The sequence below is a fragment of the Dipodomys spectabilis genome, unplaced genomic scaffold (genome assembly GCF_019054845.1).
Source record: "Dipodomys spectabilis isolate Male_0828 unplaced genomic scaffold, ASM1905484v1 ptg000319l, whole genome shotgun sequence".
Taxonomy (NCBI): domain Eukaryota; kingdom Metazoa; phylum Chordata; class Mammalia; order Rodentia; family Heteromyidae; genus Dipodomys; species Dipodomys spectabilis.
Genome location: NW_024870996.1, coordinates 394,061 through 416,453, shown reverse-complemented (window position 1 = coordinate 416,453; position 22,393 = coordinate 394,061). Strand labels below are relative to the sequence as shown.

Genomic DNA, 22,393 nt, shown 5'->3' with positions numbered 1-22,393 from the left:
GAGGTCCAAATTACTCACGTTACCATCAGGGCAGATAAATGGGTTCACATTGCACATCCCTGCTCTGGGGTCCTGGTGAGTGTCAGGTACAATGGGAGCTGTCTGGAAGAGGCACCCACATCATGGAAGTTGTTTCTAGAATAAGTTTGAAAGTAGCGTACCTTAAGTTTCGAGGGGGAAAATATTTGACACCTTAGTTTACTTGGCATAAGGCTCTGGACAAAGATAGTTGTTAGTAGCACTAAGTTCACAATTCTTCTATGGGCATTCTTGTCCAATCATTTCCTGGGAGGGAGAAAACAAACCCTTTGATGTCATCTACAGTGTTCACCTGAAGATTTTTATTTTATGTTAAAATTATTAAGAAGGGATTAGATCTTGCTACTAAAGTTGGAGACAAGTTTGATAGTTTCTTCTGTAAATCCTGAAGGGTGTGGTGCTGGGTTTTGTGGCAGATTGTTATCCCCCTCCCCCGTGACTTCTCAGTCTCTGGCCTCTACTACTGGACCTTCACTCTGAATACCATTTGTACAATAATGTGCAAGTCAGTTTCTATTCAAGATGGAAGCAGGACATGCAGTAAGCATGTGAGACTTTCATCATGTTCTTCAACAGTAAAGAATGGTTCCCAGATGCTAGGAGTGGAGGGAGAGAGGTTTGGATGCAAGAGCTGCTGGGATCCATAGAGTCAGTGAATCTGTAGATTCATTGGACAGGTCCATGTCTGGCTCTAGGATAATTTGGTTGTGTGCACCACAAACGCATGAGCTCTGTCACTCTTCCTGAACTTCACGCCAGGTTCCATGTACTGAATACTGAGCAATGAGTATGTGCATGAACTGAGCAGAAATTTGTTCTCTTTTTCTTTTTTTTTCTCTTTTTTCCATATGCTGAGATTGGGGTTTGAACTCAGGGCCTCAAGCTTTTGCTTGGCTTTTTAGCTTAAGGCTGGCCTGTTACCACTTGAGCCACACCTCCATTTCTGGCTTTTTGCTGTTTAACTGGGGATAAGAGTCTCACGGAATTTTCTGCCCAGGCTGACTTTGAACCATGAGCCTCAGATCTCAGACTCGAGTGACTCAGGTAAACAGGCATGACCCACTAGCACATGAGACAGCAGAGAATTTCAATGTGAAATATGTACTGTTATGACTATCTCTAACCAGATGTTTTCTTTTGTTTTTTTTTGCATTTGTGGGACTTCAGCTCAGAGCCTGGGTGCTATCCCTGAGCTTTTTTTGTTTAAGGTTAGCACTTTACTACTTCAGCCATGGTTCCACTTCTAACTCTTTGTGGCCAACTGGAAATAAGACTTTCTGGGACTTTCCTGCCCAGGCTGGCTTCAAACTTTGGTCCTCAGATCGCAGCCCCCTGAATAGCTGGGAATACAGGTGTGAGCTACCAGCACCCAGTTTATTTTAGCTTTTGTCAGAAGCCAAACTCCTCTGTTATTCTTGTTCCTTCCTCATTTTCTTCCTTCACTTTTCAGACTGTTTCTTGTAAACAAACACAATCAGTGGCTTTGATGAGATATGGTTTGCATATCAGAAGGCTTGTCCATTCATTCAAAGCATGCACTTCAGTGGACTGACCTGTACTCAAGAGTTGTGTGACCATCCTGGTAGTGTTGGCATAAGACATAGAATGCCAGGTGCACTGGGGGCTGGCAAGGCCCAGTCTCCAATCTTGTGCTCCTGGGGCATTGCTGACCACCCTCTCCAGTTCTAGCAAGTGATGTGTCACTCACAAGGTTGTCACGAGAACTCCATGAGGTCACGCATGCCGAGCCCAGAGCATGGGCCCCTCATCCACCAGCTCCCTTGCCTAAGCTTTTAGTTACTCAAAGTCAACTGCAGTCCAGAAGTGTTGAATGGAGAGTTCCAGAAATCAATCATTCATTACTGGTATTGCAATGTATTGTCATAATTGTTGTTGTTTACTAATAGGTATTGTGCATCTCATCCTAGCTTATAAATTAAACTTTATTGTAGATGTGTATATATAAGAAAAAGCCTAGAGTTCAGAGAGTTTGGAGCCTTGGAATGCATCCTATGAGGATAAGGATTGGCCGGTAGCAGGAATACTCTAGAATGTAGCCTGCCATCATTTCCTCTCCTCTATATCCTTTGCAGTATTCAACTGTTGAGTCCCGTAAATGGCCAGCAGGGACAGAAATGGCCTTGACCTAGGGTCTTCCTACACCCCATGCAGTAGAAGTCCCAAAGGGATCCTCACTGAAAGGTGGATTTTGCCTAGCCACGTGCCCCTTATCTTTGGGAACCCACTGGCCCAGAGGGACGTCAACTAGCCATCTCCCTCCCGACACTTGCCTTCCACATCCTTGTCTGGGTGTATTTGAACTGTCCCTCACATCACCTCTCCTTCCATCAAGTTCTAGTCTTTGTATCTTCAGAAGTTGTTCCCCTAAATATTCCTTTCTGGAAGGCTGTCAGTTCTATCCATTTTTCTTTGCAATCATGGATGTGTGTGTGTGTGTGTGTGTGTGTGTGCCAGCCAGTACTGGGGCTTGAACTCAGGACCAGGTAACTGTCCCTTAATTTTTTTTTTTCACTCAAAGGTGGTACTCTATCACTTGAGCCACTTACTTCTGGCTTTTTTCTGCTTAATTAGATATGAGTCTTATAGACTTTCCTGCCCAGGCTGGCTTTGAACCACCATCCTCAGTCTCGTGACTAGGTAGGATTTCACTAGCGCCCAGGTATGAGCCACCATTGCCCAGCTATGGTCATGGTATCTTGATGTTGGAAGGAAGTCTAGAGAGAACTCAATCAGACTCTTCCTTTAACCACTGAAGAAGCTGAGGCCAGAGATGTGGGGTGATTTGGTTACATTGGTAGCGGTTGGCAGGCCTGGACTAGAGCATGTGAATGCATAGTTTTGCTGTAAAGGAATGCCTTTGGTACATGACACCGCCTCCGTGACCTGGGGACCTAAAGGAATGTGTGGGTTGGTTGGGGTTCACATTTTGACCCCACCTTTCCATTCCTCCTTACCCATAAAACAGGATAAACCTCCCTGGTTTAGGGCTCATGCCTCAGGAATGCAGTCCGAAGCCCTACCCACTGCAGCCTGCTAAGTGCTTGTAATATTTATGTTGTCACTGTTGTTTGCAGAAAGTGGAAAGATTTCCTGTCTTGATGAGAAATCTGCACATTTGGTCTGAATCTTGTAATTCATTTTGGTTTTCTGTTTCAGAGTGGAGAGTGCTGACATTTTCCAGGCAGCTCCAGCTTTGGAAGGATCCAGAACCAGGGGATTCAGAGAGAATTTGTTCCTTGCACGTTAGCCTGTGGCTAAAAGATGGGGTAGGCGGGGAAGGGCTTCTCACCAAGACCCAGCACACGGCGGCATGGAGGCCACACAGGTGAATGGTGGACAGGACCCAGAGAAAGTCAGAAGTGGTATATCGGCAAGCTCCAAAATGTCTCTTCATTCATCTTTAGAACCACATACATATATATACACACACACATATATATACACACATACATGCACATGCACATGTACGTGCACATATTCACATGTGTGTATATATGTACATGTATATATACATATATACTTATATATGTGTGTATATAATCTAAGCTATAATTTATGGTGGTAGCTCTTTAGAAGTAGCAGTGTATGTAATGTCATGTATTGGATTATAATATAAAGATGGCCCATGCGCCTCAACCTCCCTCCTTTTTACCCCGCATTGGGAGCCAGATGCTAAACCCTTGGTGTGCAGGGAGTCTGAATAGGTTGTGCAGGGGTCTGTGTATGTTACAAACTCAGCCCTGAAATAAGTGAAAAGAGTCAACACTGTGTGTTTTCCATCCAGAGAGCTGTAAAGGATCCTAATTTAAAATGAATAAAGCCTCTCACAAGGCTCTGTGTTTCCCTAAATCAGTTTGATCCGAAGTGAACATTTATCTCTTTTGCACTCTTCTCCAGGCTACACCATTCACCTAAGAATGCTTTCCTGAACATCAATGTTTTCAGCAGAAATCTTAGGCGCGAAGGGGGCGATGGGAAGGAGAACACACACCAATGATTTGTAAACCAGTCCAGTTCGGGCAAACGTTCCAGAGACCAAGGAGTAAACGAAAACAAACACTGAGGCTTTGGTAGGGGAAACTGCTTTTGAGGGTGTTAGAGGGGAAATATGGTGATGGTGGGGGGGAGCGGCTATTGTTTGAAAAGAGGGTCCAAGAGAAAGGACGAGGTTTCAGCATCTCCTGCGAGCATCTCCCAGCCTTGGGAGTAGTAAAGTGGAATCTGATAGGACTGGATAGAGGAAAGGTGCTCCTTTTAGAAACAAAATGTTTGAGTCCTCCTTTCTAACTCCAGAGACCACAGGCCGACATGTGGCTGTACTCTTGAATTCTGCAGCAGGCTTGTGAATGTATACACTCTGCACAAAATCAATGCTGCCCATTTCCTTCTCTGCCCTGTCTCTCCCACCCACTAAAAGATCACAAGATAGAAGCGAACCACAGACATTACAAAGCAATTTAAAAAAATATGTGGCTGTGACTTCCAAGTTCACACTCAACCTTATTGACAGATCGCGGCAGAGGTGTGTTGCCAAATAATTTTAGCAAACAAAGGATAAAAGAACTTTGAGACAGAGTTTCCTGAGTCAATTTCCCTTCTCTATCCTTGCTTATTGTTTACCTTCTCATCAGTTTTTTGGTTTTTTTTTTGGTAAGTGATACATTCAGTTAATTGGAGGCTCTTGAATCCTTTTTTGTGATTGTTAAAAATAAAAATACACAGAAGGTCAATGGTGAGAGCATTTCCACAACTAATGCTTTAAAAACAGATTTATTTTTAAGGAAGCATTGTTGATTTGTACTTCTTTTTCGTTGTTGTTGGTAAATCCTGGAGAAAATGTATATCTTTTCCTTTAAAGTTCTAATTCAAGGCATGGTGTGAGAGTTCTGAAGGGACTTTGGGACTGCGGTAAAATTTCATTGTCATAGAAACTGGAAGGGAAATAGGCCCAACTCACCTGGGACTTGAACACTGCAAAAGCTACATTTTTTTTTAAGGGAAAGGATTCTGCAAGTGAAATAAATGAAAAAAAAACTTATTGTATTTTTAAAACAAAATTTCAAAAAGGGAACTAAGTAAATTTCTCCACAGACCACTTGGGTCATTTTTCTTGGCTGATATGGTTGTCTGCTTCCTCGGGCCTGGTTTTCAAAATCACACAGATCATTGATGAGAACATGAGCTCCCAAAGTCTGTTTATTAAATCATTTTTACAATGGAGTAGATTTTGTTACAAAGAAAGATAGCTGAAACATGAGCATGCAAGTCAGCTGGGCCTGGGGAGAGAATGGTGAGGAAGGAATGCATTTCTCCAGTCTCTAAACATGATCACAGAAGGATAGAATGTACACAGATTTGATGTGATTCATTATTATACCTCATTTGTCCATTTTGACAATTGCTGAAGTATGAATTATAATATAAATGTGCTATTTCATATCAGATATTTGTTATAAAATATGCTCTTTTATATATTTGTTATGCTAACTTTTTATCAGTTGTGGGGTTTGAACCCTGGGCCTGGGCTCTGTCCCTGAGCTCTACAGCTCATGGCTAACACTCTACCACTTGAGCCACAGTGCCACTTCTGGTTTTCTGGTGGTTAATTGGAGATAAGAGTCTCATGGACTTTCTTTCCCCAGGCACCATAATCATGTGTGCCTTTATACATTAGTGGGGGTTTTTGTTGTTGTGGGTTTTTTTTTCCTGGATAATTCCTTAATGATCTGGAAGGATATTTACACTTGTTATTAATTATGTGTATAGCAGACTGAGTCTTGGAATGGTAGCCTGCCGTTTTCAGAGATTGGATTCATTGGAAGGCATGGTCATACCAATTTCAGGTGTGAGCGTGCTGGTGTATGTGGTCTGAGGAGAGCGGGAATCAGCCAGGGGTAGAGGGGTGTGGTGGGGGGGACTGGGATATTTGGGTTATTTCCTCCCATTTTAAAACCCCCTGAACAGCAGGGGTCACTGGTGTATCTGATGCCTCTTTGCAGGGTGAATGCTGCAGAAACTCAGACACTGGCTTACAAACCAGAGCCTAGTTTGTAGGTCACCCCACGGGGATGGAAAAGGCTGGTTATCGAAAACATCCAACTTGGCGGCTGGCACAGGGGCGTCCGGGTCCCTCCCAGATGAAGGCTGGGTGACATTCCCCACACCTGAAATACAATCACGTTCCAAACCAGACCTAAGCCAGTGCAGATGAGCGTCGCCCTTATGAAATGTTTACTGGGGGGTAAAACCATAAAGTTAACACGCTGCTTTCTCTTCGCAGATTCTTTTTAAAAATTTTCCTCAAGTGCAATCAGAATTATTTTAAAATAGCGGGAAACCTCAGGCACATGAGATGGTTTCAGGTAAGACGCCATGACTATTAAATAAGTCATTTGGTTTTACCATTCTTACTCTTGTTCTTTTCTTGTCTCTCCTCCCCCTCTTCCCCCCACGTACCCATCTAGCCAGCAATGCAAAAGGTAACTGGCCCGGGTTACCTCCACACTGGCTGGGCTCCAATTGGGCGGAGGGCTTCTTCGTTTTGCAGTGTTTAGGTTTTCTGCTTCTATTGCTAAAGCCCCCGGGAGGAGCACCAACCTTTGCTGGAGAGTGGATTTTAAGCCCTCAGGCTGCCGGGCACAGGCAGCTGCCCACAGCAGGAGCCGGGTTCTTGATATTCAGCCACCTTGAGATTTTTCAAAGCTGCTTTTCTGTTCTTTTTTTTTGGTAAGCAACAGCCTCTGCCTTCCCATCTCACGATTAACTATTCAGTGGTCTCCCACACGGCATGTGGAAGCTGCAGCCCCAGCAGCCGTGGCCACTTTAAGAACTCAGCGTGACAACCAGACCCATGGGACAGTGACCCAGCTGCCCAGCAGTTAAATCTGCCACCAATTTTATCACCCTGGCCACTGATGCACTGAGGAGCTAATAAAAAACAAAAACAAAAACACCGCAACACGCAAGGCCTGTTGGGCTGGAGACAGGAGAGGGTGCAGCCCAGCTAGGCGGACTTCTCTGCCTCGGACCTGGACTACACGCACCACCTGGGAATGTGCCACCCCCAGCCATACGAGGGGCCTGGAGGCCATTCTCCACAGAAAGATGAAAAGTGGGTTAAGCAATGCTCTTTAGGCATGAGACTTAGAGACAGCCCTCAGAGCAGCTCCTGCTGGGGATGGTTAGTCCACATGCTCCAGGCACCTGAAGCCAGCTGTGGGGAGGACAGCGTCAGCTTCCTCTCCCTATCATGGGTGGGGGACGTGTTGCAGCTACTAGGCCAGGCTGACTGCCGCCCTCCTGAACTTCTGCATATGTGAACTTCTGCTAAACAATTCCCTCCCTCTCTCTCCAACTCCCTTCCTCCCTCCCTCCCTCCCTCCCTACCGCCCTCCCTCCCTTCCTTCCTTTCTTCCTTCCTTCCTTTCTTCCTTCCATCTCTTTGCTTTCTTTCTTCTTTCTTTCATTATTCTTCTCTCTGTGTCCCTGTCTCTGTCTCTATCTGTCTTGCTCTCTCAAGCATGCTTGCTGGGAAAGGTGCTCTACCACTTGAACCATGCCTCCAGTCCCCCAATGCTTGAAATGTTGTCCATTTTATACACCACCAATTAGGTGTCTTAAAAGACCTTTTGTAGTGACGTCACAGTCTGAGAGGGACTTGGAACAGAGCTACTCAGTGGCTAACAGGGGATGGGGATCAGTGGTAGAAAACCTAACTAGTATAGAGGGGCCTTGTTTCACTCTCTACCCACTGGAGGAAAAAGATAGGAAGAAAGAAAGAAGGGAAGGAAAGGAGGGAGAGAGAAAGGAAAAAAAGGAAAGGAGAGAGGGAGGGAGGGAGGGAGGGAGGGAGGGAGGGGAGAGTGGGAAGGAAGAAGCACACATCATACCCATGAGAATTATTCTGGAACAAGTCCTTTAATTAATTATTTTTTTGGGGGGGATCTGGTCGTGGGGCCTGAACTCTGGGCCTCGGTGCTTCAGCTCAAAGCTAGTGCTCTACCACTTGAGCCACAGTGCCACTTCCGGCTTTTTTTTTTTGCTTATGTGGTGCTGAGGAATTGAACCCAGAACCTCAGGCATGCAAGGCAAGCACTCTACCACTGAGCCACCTTCCCAGCCCAAACCTTTAATTAATTATTAGCTAATTTATCTTTGCTATATCATGGCTATCGAGCAATCTTGCTGTGACCAGGACACTTTTTGGTATAAGTATAGACATATTCACCATTCTTACCAGGCTCTCTTTAAAAAGGTGAGCCCTCTCCCTGTATGGAGGCCTTTCCTTTGCTGATTGATAGAAAGACAAACAAAACTACAACAAAGCTTGGGAACTGAGCAGCAATGTTGTTCCCAGGAGAATGTCCTGTCTTCAATGCCAGTGAAATGACTGTAGCCCAGAAAAGAATCTTTTGGGCAGGACTGGGATTTGAACTCAGGATCTTGCCTCTTGGTAGGCAAGTGCTCTAACCACTTGAACCACGCCCACAGCCTAAGAGTGAAATTAGAAAGAATTCCCAAAGTGCCACATTGAAAATGGAAGCTAATTTCACTCCTAGAAGATACGTGGGCAAGGGAAAGGAGCAGGCTGCTTGGGTTCTTTTTCTCCCCTCTTTTCCCTCACCATCTTCAAAGCAGGTTAGACTTGAAAAGGTTCTAACAAATGTGAAGGGTTTCTAGAAGAATGTATTCTCATTTTATCTCTCCCAAATTTTAGAAATAGGTTTGTAAAGCAAATGTAGGCAAGCTGGCCTCTACTACTCCGTTCCTTCCTTCTACTTGAGATGTTCACTGCTCAAGGGTTTGCCTTGCTGATCTCTGAATGATCTCAGCTTCTCATCCCAGAACATACCTGACTTTTTCAAAGACAACCTAAATATAAGGAAAGTTTGTATTTCTTAGGATTGCACTATTTTTAGACTAAAACCAGTGTTCATTAACAATTTTCTTTCACATTTTTCTAGAATGAGGTAAAATTAATTTGTGTACCATACAACCAACCATTTAAAAGCCACTTTAAAGTGTACAAGTCGGTGGCTTTTAGCCAACTGTCACCACCACTGATTCCAGAAATTTCCATCACACCAAAAGTATGTAATTCCGAATGAAAAGAGCAATCATTTTTAAATCACAAACACAATTATTTTCATTTAGAACTTTTGTTATATGATCAAACATGTTTAATATAAATAAGTATTATTATTACTATGTATTATTATTATTATTTTGCTGGTCCTGGGACTTGAACTGAAGGCCTGGGTACTGTCTCTGAGCTTTTTTGCACAAGGCTAGTGCTCTAGCTTTTGAGCCACACTTCTGGCGTGTGTGAGTGTGTGTGTGTGTGTGTGTGTGTGATTAGAGGTAAGAATCTCACAGACTTTCTTTCCTGAAATGGCTTTGAACTATAGTCCTCAGCATCTTGAGTGCTAGGTGAGCCATGAGCATCCAGCTAAATGATTCTTTTATGGAAATTTTAATCTGCATAATAGAACTGCAAATGCTTCTAATACAATCATGAATTCAAGAAAGCCTTCCCTTCCTCTAAGACTGGCATAATCTGAACTTTTTCCAAAAAACAATGGAACAAAGACATAAATCATTATATTAAATGGATTCCCCAAGTCTAAATGGATTCAGCTCAAGTGTTTTGGGGTGTTTGAACTCAGCGCCTCATACTTGCTAGGCAAGCACACTACCACTTGAGCCACATCACAAGTCCTTCTGCTTTAGTTAGTTTTTTGAATACGATTTTGAATTTTGGCCCAGGCTGGCCTAGACTTTGATGCTCCTCTTTACACCTCCTGTGCAGCTTAAGTGCTGGAGATACAGTGGGAACAACTCAGATATAATCTCCCACAACAGTCTCACACACTAGTTGGCTTTCATCTAGTGAAGAGATACAGAAGAGCATGTGAGTGGTTCTCATGATAGAGATATACTTCTGTGTGGTCTTCACAGGATTGGCCTGCAGAAAGTAGGACCCTGTCTGACATGGTGTCTCCTTCTTTCCTGTAGAAAGTCAGCCCTGTGCTGAGATGTGCACGATGCCCACCACTATAAATAATTTTAAGTGCTTTCAGAGGTTACCATGGCATCGTGTGTAATGCCAACAGGTCTTTTGCTTGTGGCAAGGAAGCCTAGCAGCTGTTTTCCTTCAAAATGACTTATTTCTGAAAGACCACCACAAGGGTATTTCGCCTCGGGGTGGGAGGGGGGGAGAGGGTGCTGGCCTGAATACTAGGTCACTTTGGCCTTGGCAGCCTGGACATGTGTCCCATCTCCAGATCATTTTTAATGGATGTCATCTTTCCAACACAGCACTTTCTTAGATTTAACATGTTTCTCAGCTGCTATTTACTGTGTTTTCTGAGAAACTTCTGGGTGTCTCAAGTTTACCCCTTCAATGACTTCCTTTTTTCAATTAGACGGACCTACATGATCATTCTCCATTTGTGCAATGATGACAGGGAGGGGACCCTACTCAAGGCATGCGTTTCTAGGTTTCCACAGATGAGCTTTTCTAGTGTCAGAGAAATCATTTCTGGGTTAGAGGTGACTCGTTTCTGGTTGCCTACATGCCCGGGATGGGCTGGTAGACTACTAGGTATCTTGAGGGAACTCAGAGGGGCAGAGAGGAAGGGTCCGTGCTTGGAGAGGCTGTACTAGGCAGGTCTATGAGAGAAGCCAAGGAACTGATCTGCCCACATGATCTGATCTGGCTGATCTCCAGGAGGAACTAGAGAACTCCAGGAGCGTTGTGTCTGTATTGCAGTGTACCGGGTGTCACAACCACAGAGAAGGATGGGAAATTAACATCACTAGCAAAGACACCTCGTCCTCCCAGCTGGGCGTTAGCTATTACTCGATTTGACGAAGCGATGTGAGAGCAAAGGTCATGGCTACTCATGTCTTGGAGCAGGGCCAGGAACTATCCAACAACCCCTTAGGATTTTTTTTTTAAACCCTCAGCTCTTATATAAAACTTTTAATGGCACCACCATGTATTTTCCTTAAATAAAAATTGTTGAATGTTTCCCTCACACCCATTGGAGAGAGAGAAACAAGAGTTTAAATTAACTCCAAATGGTAAAAATTTAATACAGCCCCAGCTGCCTGCAGGTTTCCTTAGTTCGGATCTCTCCTTCTGAGAGCTGCCCCAGCCGTTGGAGGGGGTCTCACGTCTCTCCACCATTTGAAAGTTGCTGCGCTACCGAACAACAGTTCTAATGCACATAATAAAATCGAGGTGACTTAGGAGCTCTCTGGCCAATGGTTGTGTCCATTACCTGGTCATAAAGCAAAGCAGAGTCCAAGTGAAGAAAGGATCGTTATCTACCTGGAGTCTGGGGAAAGCTCTGAGGTTCTGCGGGTCTTTTCCTCAGTTTGAGATTTTAAGTTTGGGAAAACTCTCCACAGCTTCCCCCATGCGTTTCCCTGGTGGCATTGCCTTCTGCGTTCCCACCCCCGGCTTTCGGTGTCCCCAGTGGTATAAGAATTGGGATGCTAGAACTTTTGACTAAAGAAAATGTGTTTTGGGTTCTTGGTGGGAGCATCATGTGAACAGGTAATTGACTAAATTGCCTTTAGGAAAGGGCACATCAGACTTCAGTTAGATGCAAACAAATACTCAAATATCTGAAGGGACTTAAATTTTGGCGCTCACCCTTCACCTGATTCCACTCCAGCACAATCAGATGTAGAACATTCTGGAGCACAGAGAGTTTCTTTGTTCGGCAGTGGTGCTACATGCATTCCTTGGCTGCTTCTGATTTAGGCTACAGGACAGGTGATTCACAGAGCCTTCAGGGGAAAGTTTGGTGGAGGAGAATGACAGAGCCCAACACTGAACCTCATCTCACACACTCTGCGGCTCCCCCAGGGCTCCCCAGATATCTTCTGGCGAAATCCCGGCCCCTGGCCTATACATTAGATGGGAAATGCAATGTATTCCACGGAAGGAACCTGAGGTGGGATAGGGGAGGCCAATGTGTCCAGCCCTTTAGAGGAAGGAGTCACTTCTACAGCAGAAACATGTCTCCCCAGTGCCAGAAAGCTGGTTTTAAAAAAAATGGCGCATTACTTCTGTACATAGTCAAAGGGATCTGAAAAAGCAAGCTCTACCATAAATCACACTCAACAAATTGTGCCAGTTGAAACCTCTTGGCAATGAGACTCTACTTCTACCTGATGGGATTTCTTCTCATAGGTGCCTGCATTGTCATCTCATCTCAAGATGTTTCAAGTTGCAGACCCCAATGTGGTCCATCTCTCAGGCCTTATCTCCACTCTTACTTTCTTAATGAAGATTTCGACTTCTGTTTTCAATTTGGGTTGGTTCTCCTCGCCTTTGGTCCCTTAGAGAGTTGAATGGCCATCACTGTACAGTAATAGTTGCTCAGAGATTGTGTCTCTAGTTTGCCCTGCTTCAGTTTATCAACTGTGTGCTAGTGTGCTGGAGGCAGTGACAGTGTCTTCTGTAAACCCACATGGCATGTAGCTCAGTGCCCGGGAGGCTCAAGAGATGCTTGATGAATGGCTGGAATGTATCCCTGTCTGGTTACCTGAGAAAGTGTCTTCTCAGGACTCATGTCATTAATGCCACAGTCCCCATGCCTTGGTGTCCACCATCCCAAGAATGCTCTGGGTCTGTCTCTATGGTGACCAACTTTGTGTATTCCTATTTGCAACTTGATACTTCACTGAACAGAAAATTTAGCCTTAGGGAGTGTGAAACAACATCTTTCCCTAAGAATTCTGGGATTTTTTTTAAGAGACAAAACCTATACTGTGGGGTAGGTGTTTAAAGCTAATTGTGGAGACTCTGGAGTCCAGTAACAAAGAAGAATCTGGGCTTTAAATCTGGTTTGGAAATTCAATGTGTGCCAAAAATGAATGGATAGGGTGAAACAAATTGCAGTAGCTGATTTGTTTGTTGTTAGCCAGTGCTGAATTAATGAGGGATTACAGAAAATAGTTTTTTTTTTTATTTTCCTCATCAGTTATGACAATTATCCAGGGCACAGAAATATCTCATAGTGTGGATTCTCAACCAGGGTGCTTAACATAGCCAGAAGTCTGTCTTGATTTTCTCTGTTGCTTTAATGGCCTCCTGGTCTCTTTCCTTCTTCCACAGGTGGAAAATAAAATCCCACATACACTTATACTTTGGGAGAGCTGAAATAATATATATAACAACTGAACAATTATAAAGGAAAAGCCCATCATGAATTTAATTCCATTTCCAGATGTAAAATGTCATAAAGAATTTTTTTCCACACTTGGCAAAATAACAGGAATTTTTGTGCCCATTTTATTTAGCAGGGTGTATGCATGTTCATAAGTATGGTAGCAGAGAGCCTTTGACATTGAGTGTGTTGTAAATGCCACGCTTTACGGCTTTCCTGAGACCCCACGTTGCGCTACGAGAGGTATGACCCTCCTCTGAAAGGCAAGAGCCCTGTGTCTGTCTAGTGGTAGGATTTGGTGTGATTTCAGAGCAAGAACTCTGAGCCAGTGGGGCAGTTCCTAACCAGCCTGATTGTTCTCTACTGACTAAAGACAGTGGCGTGTTATGTGTTTCAAAAGAAGAGGTCATGGGGCCGTTCGACCCAGCGTTCATTGACTTCTCTTGTTACTTTCCTGGTGTGAGACCGGAGAAACACCTGGAGATGAGTGGAGAAAGAGAGACTGGGAGGAAGGCCTATGTTGGTTCCTCCCCCGGCTGACGAACTCAACTCAACTATGCAGTTAGGACTCCGAGAAGGGCAAATAAAACCAACCACCAAAGTGGTGGCATTCCAAGGCACCAAGGCCATCTCAGAGTGAGGTGTAGAAATAGCCTAGCACAGGCCCACGTCAGTTTCATCAGAATTCTCAGGCCTCGGTCTCTCACGGGCCCCCATGATCCCACTATGTTATCGGAAAGTTAGCTGTGCAGGCTGAGGACCGGACCTGGGGCTGACTCCCACCGTGGCCTTTTATGGGCAGGAAAGAGCTCTTTACAACTCAGCTCCTGCTTTGTATAAATTATTAGATGGGGAGATGTGAGAAAATGTTGGGGAAATGAAAAGAAAAATAGAAATTGAGAAAGCCAATCAATTTTCCTGAGCACTTTCAGCAGACTGCAACCCACGTGTAGATTCTGAAAACTTTCTCAGGCTTCCTGGACAGGGTGTGTGTGGAGGTATCAGTATTGTATTTATGTTTCTTTGTTAGCCTCCACTGCCTTATAGGTAGTCCACTGAGCTTAAAATGAAACCCAGAATCATCATTCTCCATTTGGTCTCGGCTTCTTGAGCTGCCTTCATGAAAACTTCAAGACCATAATCAAAACAAAATAAGGGATTGCTACATACATACATACACACACACACACACACACACACACACACACACACACACACACACACACAAAAGAAAAGACCACTTTTACTTAAAAAAAAAGCAAACAATTCATTTGATCCTGACTTCTTTCCGGAGAACCTTGACTCCAAGGTTCACGATTAATGGACTTTTTCTTGCTTTTGTGCAGAATTGAATGTGGGGGCGGGGGCAGATAGGAATCGTCTTTAATGACTTAGTATTCAGATCTGCAAGTTTGCTGTCGGGGCTTTGAGCTGAGGTACAGATACATCAACTATGAGAAATAAATGAAAGTTGTCACTGGTGTCACTAGCAAAAACCCGGGGTCCATCCCTCAAATTATGGACATCTGTATTCCTAATTTGTATTCTTTAGTGTTGTGCCAGCTGAATGGCACTGCCAGGAAGGCTCGATAGCATTGGGGGAAAAAAAAATGAGGAATCACGTGTAGGTTACAGGAGACATCAAAGAAGCACAGGAGTGCTTTTGTACAGAATCCGCTCCCGTGCATTTGATAGCACACGCATGAGTTTTAGCTTTGGGCACCTTCAACTGGCACCTTCTACCCACATCAAGCTTGCTGCTTTTAAAGCAGATCAGTGTATGATTTAGGAGAACAAGTGGAATTGATTACGGCTTGGCCAGAAGTGCTTTGGTAAAGATGTATACAAATAGTTAACGAGGTAATGGTAAGAAATGTTGACCTTGATTTGTTCAGCTAAGATGTAAAGATTTTTGAAGGTCAAAGGTGTCCTCACGTAGTGTTTTGGAGTCTAACTGTGCCTGACACTCTAACGTGAAGCCGCTGGGGCCTACAGTTTTGAAGAGTGGAGCAAAGCAGGGGGAAAGGGAGAAGGGGGAGAGAACAGGAAGTTGAGTGAGGTGTTTCAGGAAGTTGTCAGGGGTTAACTATTGATTCCAGATGGAAAAGGTCAGTCTCCATGACCCAGGAAATACTCACTAGAGGAAAGAAGTTGGCTCGGGGGAAGGGGAAGCCTGGGAGTGAGATGATGTTGGAATGCATGTCCCAATTCCCTCAGTCTTAAAACATTTAGAAATTTTAACTTCTCCGAATAGAATAATATCAGGGTTGTCATCATTCATCAAGAGACAGTGAAGGAAATTAAATTCAAAGCGTTGAGTGAATCAGAAGTATTTTCACCTGCCTAATGGAGTTCATTCTTCCAGAAATAGAGTGAGTGTGTAGGAAAGTAGGAAAGTCAGCATCTGAATACACATCTGCACCAGAGGCACAATAGCCAATGTGCCTGAATTCCTGTGATGGTGTCTGTGCGTTAAATCCATTGTATTTTGCAAATCAAGTTTAATTGGCATGCTCTTTGTGGAATATAAAAAAACTAAAACTTGCCTCATCTGTCTCTCCTCTGTCTTTCTGTCTCTTTCAATCTCTCTCTCTCTCTCTCTCTCTCTCTCTCTCTCTATATATATATATATATATATATATATATATATTTACACACATTTGGACATAATTTAAAATCTTGTAATAAATTTTGCAGACACTGAAATAATTCAGGTTAATTCTCTTGCTGTTATGAGAGGCCGGCAGTAGCCAGCAAGAGATTAAAATTTATTTCCATTGTTAATAGAAAATAATGAAGTGCATCTGAACCGGCAGGGTATGTCATTTGGGAAATGTTCACTTTGGAAGTCAGTCTCACTCCACCCAAATGGATGATGATGAAATCCGCTGGTTCGGTGAAAGCCCCTTTTTCTGTGGCAGGAATGTACCAGGAGCACAGGGATGGCAGGCCAGAAGCACGCTTGTGTCTTCTCTGAGAGAATGCGCCCCAGTTCACACTGTTCTCTCATGCAGCTGGAGTTCCCTTCTCTGGGCTCATGTCAGAAGCACCTTTCCTGGTGGTCATTTGGGACTTTTGGCTTGTTTCCCACAGGTGACAGCCTTTGTTTTGGGTGGTGGTGGTGGGTGGAATCCATGTGCATTCATAGTTACTAAGTGGCCCAACCCCTCCTATTGTTTTCAGGGGTACACAGCCTCATGAGCAATGGCTTTACTCCCCGATCACCTGGCCCCTATGCTTATGCAGTCCAGTCTGTTGCCTTGGCTGTGACATATCTTGCATTTTGCCATGATCACTCTGATCAGGACTCGTGCCAAGAGTGATGGATAGCTCTGTTTTATTGTTGCCACCACATGATAGAACTCTCGAGAAGGACTTTGCTCAGATGCTAACCTGTTAACACAGTCACAATTGAAAACAGACGCAGAGCTAGAGAGGCTGCATCCCTGAATTGTGAGCAATTATATGGGTGATAATTTTCTGAATGACAACTGAGGTTTCTTTAAGTTTATTCCTTGAGCCTCCCAGGGCCTGTCCTAATGCTTGCCATGTAGTAGGAGCTCAGTGAATATCTGTTGAGTTGAGTGATTGAAACCTTCTTGTGTCCGTATGGGATTTCATGTACACCACGTCTGCCTGTGGAGTGAGGCAGTGTGGAATATTTGTGGGCTTGAGAATCTTAGAGATTTACTCAAACAGACTGCATTACAAACAACAAACATTATAAAAATAAGAAAAGATACCATCTCAAACTCTCTTTAGGGTAAAACATCTATAGATGTCTGAGAAGAGTGTTCCTTTGTGTGTTTGGGGTGGTGGTGGTTAGGAGTGACTGGGAAAGGGCCTAAGACAATTTTCTGGAAACAGAAATTATTTCATATCATTAAAGCAATGTGAGTATACGGCTAAGTCTCATGCACTTCAGTGCCTGTAATTTTTAACTTAAAAAAACAAGTACCAAAACCCTCTCCACCTCCAAACCTATGGCCACCATCATCACACACATGAAATGAGAACAGTAAGATTTTGATAAGTCTTGAGTCTGAACAATGGGACTAGGGAGTCATTACACTATTGAGTTTGTTTTGCTCATCTTAACTTATTCATAATAACAAGGTTTAAAATGTCACTGAGTTCTTTCCTATTAAGAGGTAAGGCAGGGTCAAGTGCCTCCCCCCTCCTCCCTCATTTAATGAGGAAGAAAGGGGTGGCACAATTACAAGTAGAATATCAACAAATTACATTTGGGGGCAGAGGCAGAATGAGTCATTTGGAAACACTGCTTCTCATTATCTACCTATTCAATGCCCTTCCTCCAGTGCGCTATACAAATTCATGAGCATGAATATAACAAGTTCCTTCCTTTAAAAAAAAATCTCATGCTTAACTGAGGAAAGTTGAGACATAGTTTGTTGTCCTGATGGCTCAGCTTCCTAGGTAAAGCCCATGGGTGGTAGGCAGACCCAGGTGGGCTCCCAGAACTTAGATCATGGGAGAATCTTGCAGGTAGCATCAGCGTGTTCCTGGCCAGTCAGATGGGGCAGGGGTGAGGCCCACAGGCTATACACGATTCTAATTTGGAAGGTATTGAGTGCGTCTTTCATTTTCTCATGCAGGCCTGAGAGCTAGGTCGTTTTATTTATGTTGTACAGATAAGCAGAAATGAGAATGAAAAACATTCAGTCATTTGTCATAGATTCATTGTGGGAAGTTGCAACTTGGGACTTGTATGGGTTCTCAATCCAAATTCTTGTCCTTGTACAATGCCATACTCTTGCCTCCCTTCCTTTCCTCCAGTGAGATACCAGGTCCTCCTCTTCCCCACAGTGAATCCTGGGAACTTCAGCTTCTTGCCAACAATCAGAGCATCTTTACTTACTGCTTCTGAGTGGGAAAGGAGGCTGTGGACACCCATCCACTGGCATTTTGATGCCTGGCATGGTTTGGGGCCACTTCTGAAGTGTGGGAACCATTTCCCAGGGTGGAGAAGTGGTCTTCCAGCTGACCATTCCATCGATCCTGGATTCCACACTGCACCCACTCAGTGTGACTAAAGTTCAAAGCCCTGCTGGAAATAACAGCCAAAACCTTTGAGAGAGAGTAAGGTTTCTGGACCTCACAGGCACAAGGCCAATTTTCCAATCTCATGACACAGAGATTAAACACAAATACATGACAACACATGGGCTGTGGACTGCCTCTCATTCTCCAGCCCATCCTCCCCTGCTATAAAGCTTTTCCATACTTACAGGAGGGGGTAAAAGTCTGTTGAGCTATTAAGAACATAACTCATTCCCAAGTTCTGTCCCATCTCCTCTTTGTCATACAAAAGTCTGGTGAGAGGGAATTCTGGGATGTTTGGGACTTGGTACTTCCCACTGTCCTTTCCATGCAGGTGGTGTTGTCGACCACCATAAATGTGGATGGACACGTGCTGGTTGTCTCGGATAACGTATTCATCCACAACAATTCCAAGCACGGGCGGAGACTGAGGAGGCTCGACCCATCTGAAGGTAGTAGCGTAGCAGATAAATGGAAGTTTTCTACAAGATTCCTTGTTGGAATTTCACATTGCTGTATCAGCATCACCTGGAGGAAGTACCCCCAGAGCGTGTGGGTTTCTGTAAACACTGAGGCCTGGACCATCACAAACCCCGCTCAGCCCCCAGCCAGCGCTCCATTTCCTGTGCCTCTGACTCCCATCCAGCGCTGTGTTTTTCTCTTTGCATTTCGGGTAAGTGCAGGCCTATGACATCTTAGTTAAACAGGGACATTACCATGCCAGATATGTATGAATGAGTGTCAGATGTGTCCTTAAACAGATTGTGGGCAAAACAAAACAATGTGCAGAATGAAACTGACACTAATTGATTTTTGTTTGCTTGGACAAGAAGAAATCACGGGCAGCTCTGGGTAGTTTTCCAAGTGCATTAAAGTAATTAGAAATATGGTAACTGTTAAACTTCAAGTTGTCCAAAAAAATTAACATGTATTGATGAACATTACTGACAAACTTAAGAGAGTTTGCCTTCATTCACTCCCCTTCCTCCTCCACTCACCAATGTAAGAAAGCCTTATAATACAGAATGAATGGCCAAGTGAGGCTATTATTTTTAGTGTGATGTTTTCCTATATCCTGCCTACCAGCCTATACCCCACCTCAGCCCTTAAAACGTATCTTGTATCACTTTAAATAGGAATTAATGAACTGAAAGAAAATGATTGAATCAGTAAAGAATTTGAAGTAGTGTTAATTCTCCCACAGTGGGTACTAAAAGGAGAGAAGCAAACCCCAGGGTTGAGAGCTAGGAGCCCCTTGAGTTTCTTTTGATTGATTGAATGTGATTGACTGGCTGTTCAAAGGGGGCTCGTGTTTTTGGAGTCCTGCCAAAGTTCTCCTCCAGTTTTGACCTTGACAACTTTGGAAATGGAGTGATGGATTGACTTTAGTTATGGCCTGAAAACCATATTGGGTTCCTATTGGGATGTAAAGTCAGGAGGCCTGGAAGGCTGGCAGGAAGGGAGGAAAACCATTCCTATAAAGCTACAAGAATGATTAGAAATTGCCTCTTGATAAAACTGGAAGAAAAGACAAAGCCCAAAATAAAAAGAACTTCAGCAATGATAGCTTTTGCTCTCTCCCTTTCTTCCCAGCATGTTAATGGGCCTTGTAAGTCTTCTGGTGTCACGGGGCAGAGGAGGTGGGGAGAGCAAAAGGATTTACACTTTTCTAGTGTGATTCACTTATAAAAATATGGGCAAAAACAACAGAGCTTTAAAAACACCTTTTGCACAATTAGCTAAGTGTTTTGCTTTTTTGTACATAATGGTCAACTCATTAGGCTTAATGGCCTGGTATAAAAAATCAACATCCAATTAGGGAAGGATGGCAAGTTAACACCACTGAACTTGAACTTCTTCAGATGACCAAAAGCTAAGCTCATTCCTCAAAATCTAAACTTCAGGCACCTAAGGACAAAGATGACTTTCCTTTTTCCTGCCCTCCTAGCTACCCTCTGCATCAAAGCCATCAGCCCGAATGAGGGCTGCACCACGGGCAGCGCTATGGTCATCATCAATGGCAACAACTTCTTCGATGGTCTCCAAGTGGTGTTTGGCACAATGCTCGTGTGTGAAAGGCTACTTAATTCCCAAAGCAGCAGCATGAGCAGCCTAGTACTGGGCACCTACTATGAGCAGAGCAAAAAGGAAAGCAAGATATGAAGGTCATGAGTCTGGCAAGGACAGATTCCTTAAAAACACACATGCCTACCAGGCGTGGTGGCTCACACTTGTAATCCTAGCTGCCTGGGAGATGTAGGGATCAGGAGAGTCATGGTTCAAGGCTAGCCTGGGGAAAGTGGGTGAGAAACCCTCATAGAGATTAATAAAGAGCAGAGACTTACACATAGATGGTAGGATCACAATCCAGGCTGGCCCTGGCCTAAAGATGAGACCAAGACTCAAAAATAACCAAAGCAAAAAGGTCTGAAGATGTGGTTCAGGTGGTTGAGTGACTGCCAAGAAAGTCCATGGCCTTGAGTTCAAACCCCCGTACCAATTTAAAAAGACAGATGTACATTGGAACATAATGTACATTAAAAAACAAAAGCAAGGAAGAAAAGAAAAAAAAGGGCCTAGATATTGGATTATAGGAGAATGGTAAAACAACAACAACAACAACAACACACAATAGAATGTGATGCCACCATTGAAAATTTTGATACAGAAAAATTCTGATGAGAGGAGAGATATGCCTATGTTTGTACTAGAATGCAAACAAGTTCACAAATCAGGACAGCTCCTGCCCAGGGGAAAGCTCATTCTGTGACACACAGCCCTGGAATGTATTGGAAGAGGATCAAATGACATTGACTATCTCTGAGTGATGCAACATTACTTCCCTCTAGATATTTGTGTCATTTTTTCAGCTTTATACATCAGGTATGTTCTACTCTTCTGATGATGATAATAACAACAACAACAACAACAAGAAACATTACAGAAAGACAGGTCTTAGTGCTGTGTTGGGCTTGGAAATTGCTGCATGAATGAATGCATGCTGCCAGAAGTGGCGTCCTTGATGGAGGTTGCTCTAACGGTATTCTTTTCCCCTCTGTGTCCCTCCTCAGCTGATAACCCCCGATGCCATCCTTGTGCAGACCCCTCCCCAGCACATCCCTGGTGTTGTGGAAGTGACATTATCTTACAAATCCAAACAGTTCTGCAAAGGAGCGCTGGGAAGATTCATTTACACAGGTAAGTGACCAGGTGATTCTCCAGCCTTTGCTCTCCTTCCCTTCCCAGCCTCTTTATGCTCCAGCTAACTTTTCTACACCTTTCTGTTGCTGTGGGAAATGTGGGGCAAAGGCTAGTCACTGGATGAGGAAGTGTAGACTGGATTCGGGTTGTGTGTGGATAAGCAGCTTCTGCATGCTGGAGAAGATGCCCTTGACAGCTCACTTGCCGAACACCCCCTTACAAATTTGACTTGGGCTTCACTACAAGCAGACAGATAACAGCTCTTGACATTGTGGATTGTAAGTTTTTCTTGACAATGACTCGAGAACATTTCCCAACTGTGTGGCAGAGTGATGTTTTTGGAAACATCTTGAAAGTAAAAATCACATAGCAGTGCAATTGCTCCTGAATTTCTGCTTTGCATGATTGTTAAGTTTTGAATTTATCACATGCCTCTTCTTTTTAGGTGAGATGTACCAATGATGTCTAAGCCATAGCTTCTTCCTTGTTTGGAAGCTCATTAACTTTTGGAGAAATTAGTAAGATGGAGACTTTGTAAATGAAAGGCAGAGCATATCCAGTGGAGAGACTGTGCGTCTCAAGCAGAGTCAGAGGTATCTGGAGTTGTGGGATGGAGTTGATGGAAACTGAAGGCCACATTTGAGGGAGGGGGAGGGCTTGGATGGGCAAGGAGGATGAGAACTATTCTGACTGTGGAATGCCATGTGCACAGGCCGCAGGGAGAGGAGGACGTGCACAGGCAAGATGGTGCTTGGTGTCACCATTAGAGACAGGTGCATTGCAGGGCTTTACCCAGGTCTCATTGTGTGTGAGGTGGGAAGAGGAGGGCATGAGACTACAAAACAGCCCAAGAGGGGAGTCAGATTCATAGAGGCCGTTGTGAATGG

At 44.0% G+C, this 22,393-nt stretch overlaps 1 protein-coding gene across 1 annotated transcript in view; it reads left to right on the top strand.

Annotated features, from left to right (window-relative positions):
- Positions 1-20,225: 20,225 nt before the first annotated feature.
- The window catches only part of LOC122127991 (transcription factor COE2-like), a 33,230-nt gene continuing 31,062 nt past the window's right edge, over positions 20,226-22,393 (top strand). Inside the window, exons 1-2 of the mRNA XM_042702298.1 lie at positions 20,226-20,420; positions 21,377-21,503. Coding sequence (XP_042558232.1) covers positions 20,226-20,420; positions 21,377-21,503 — 322 coding nt within the window. The remainder of the gene's footprint in view (positions 20,421-21,376; positions 21,504-22,393) is intronic.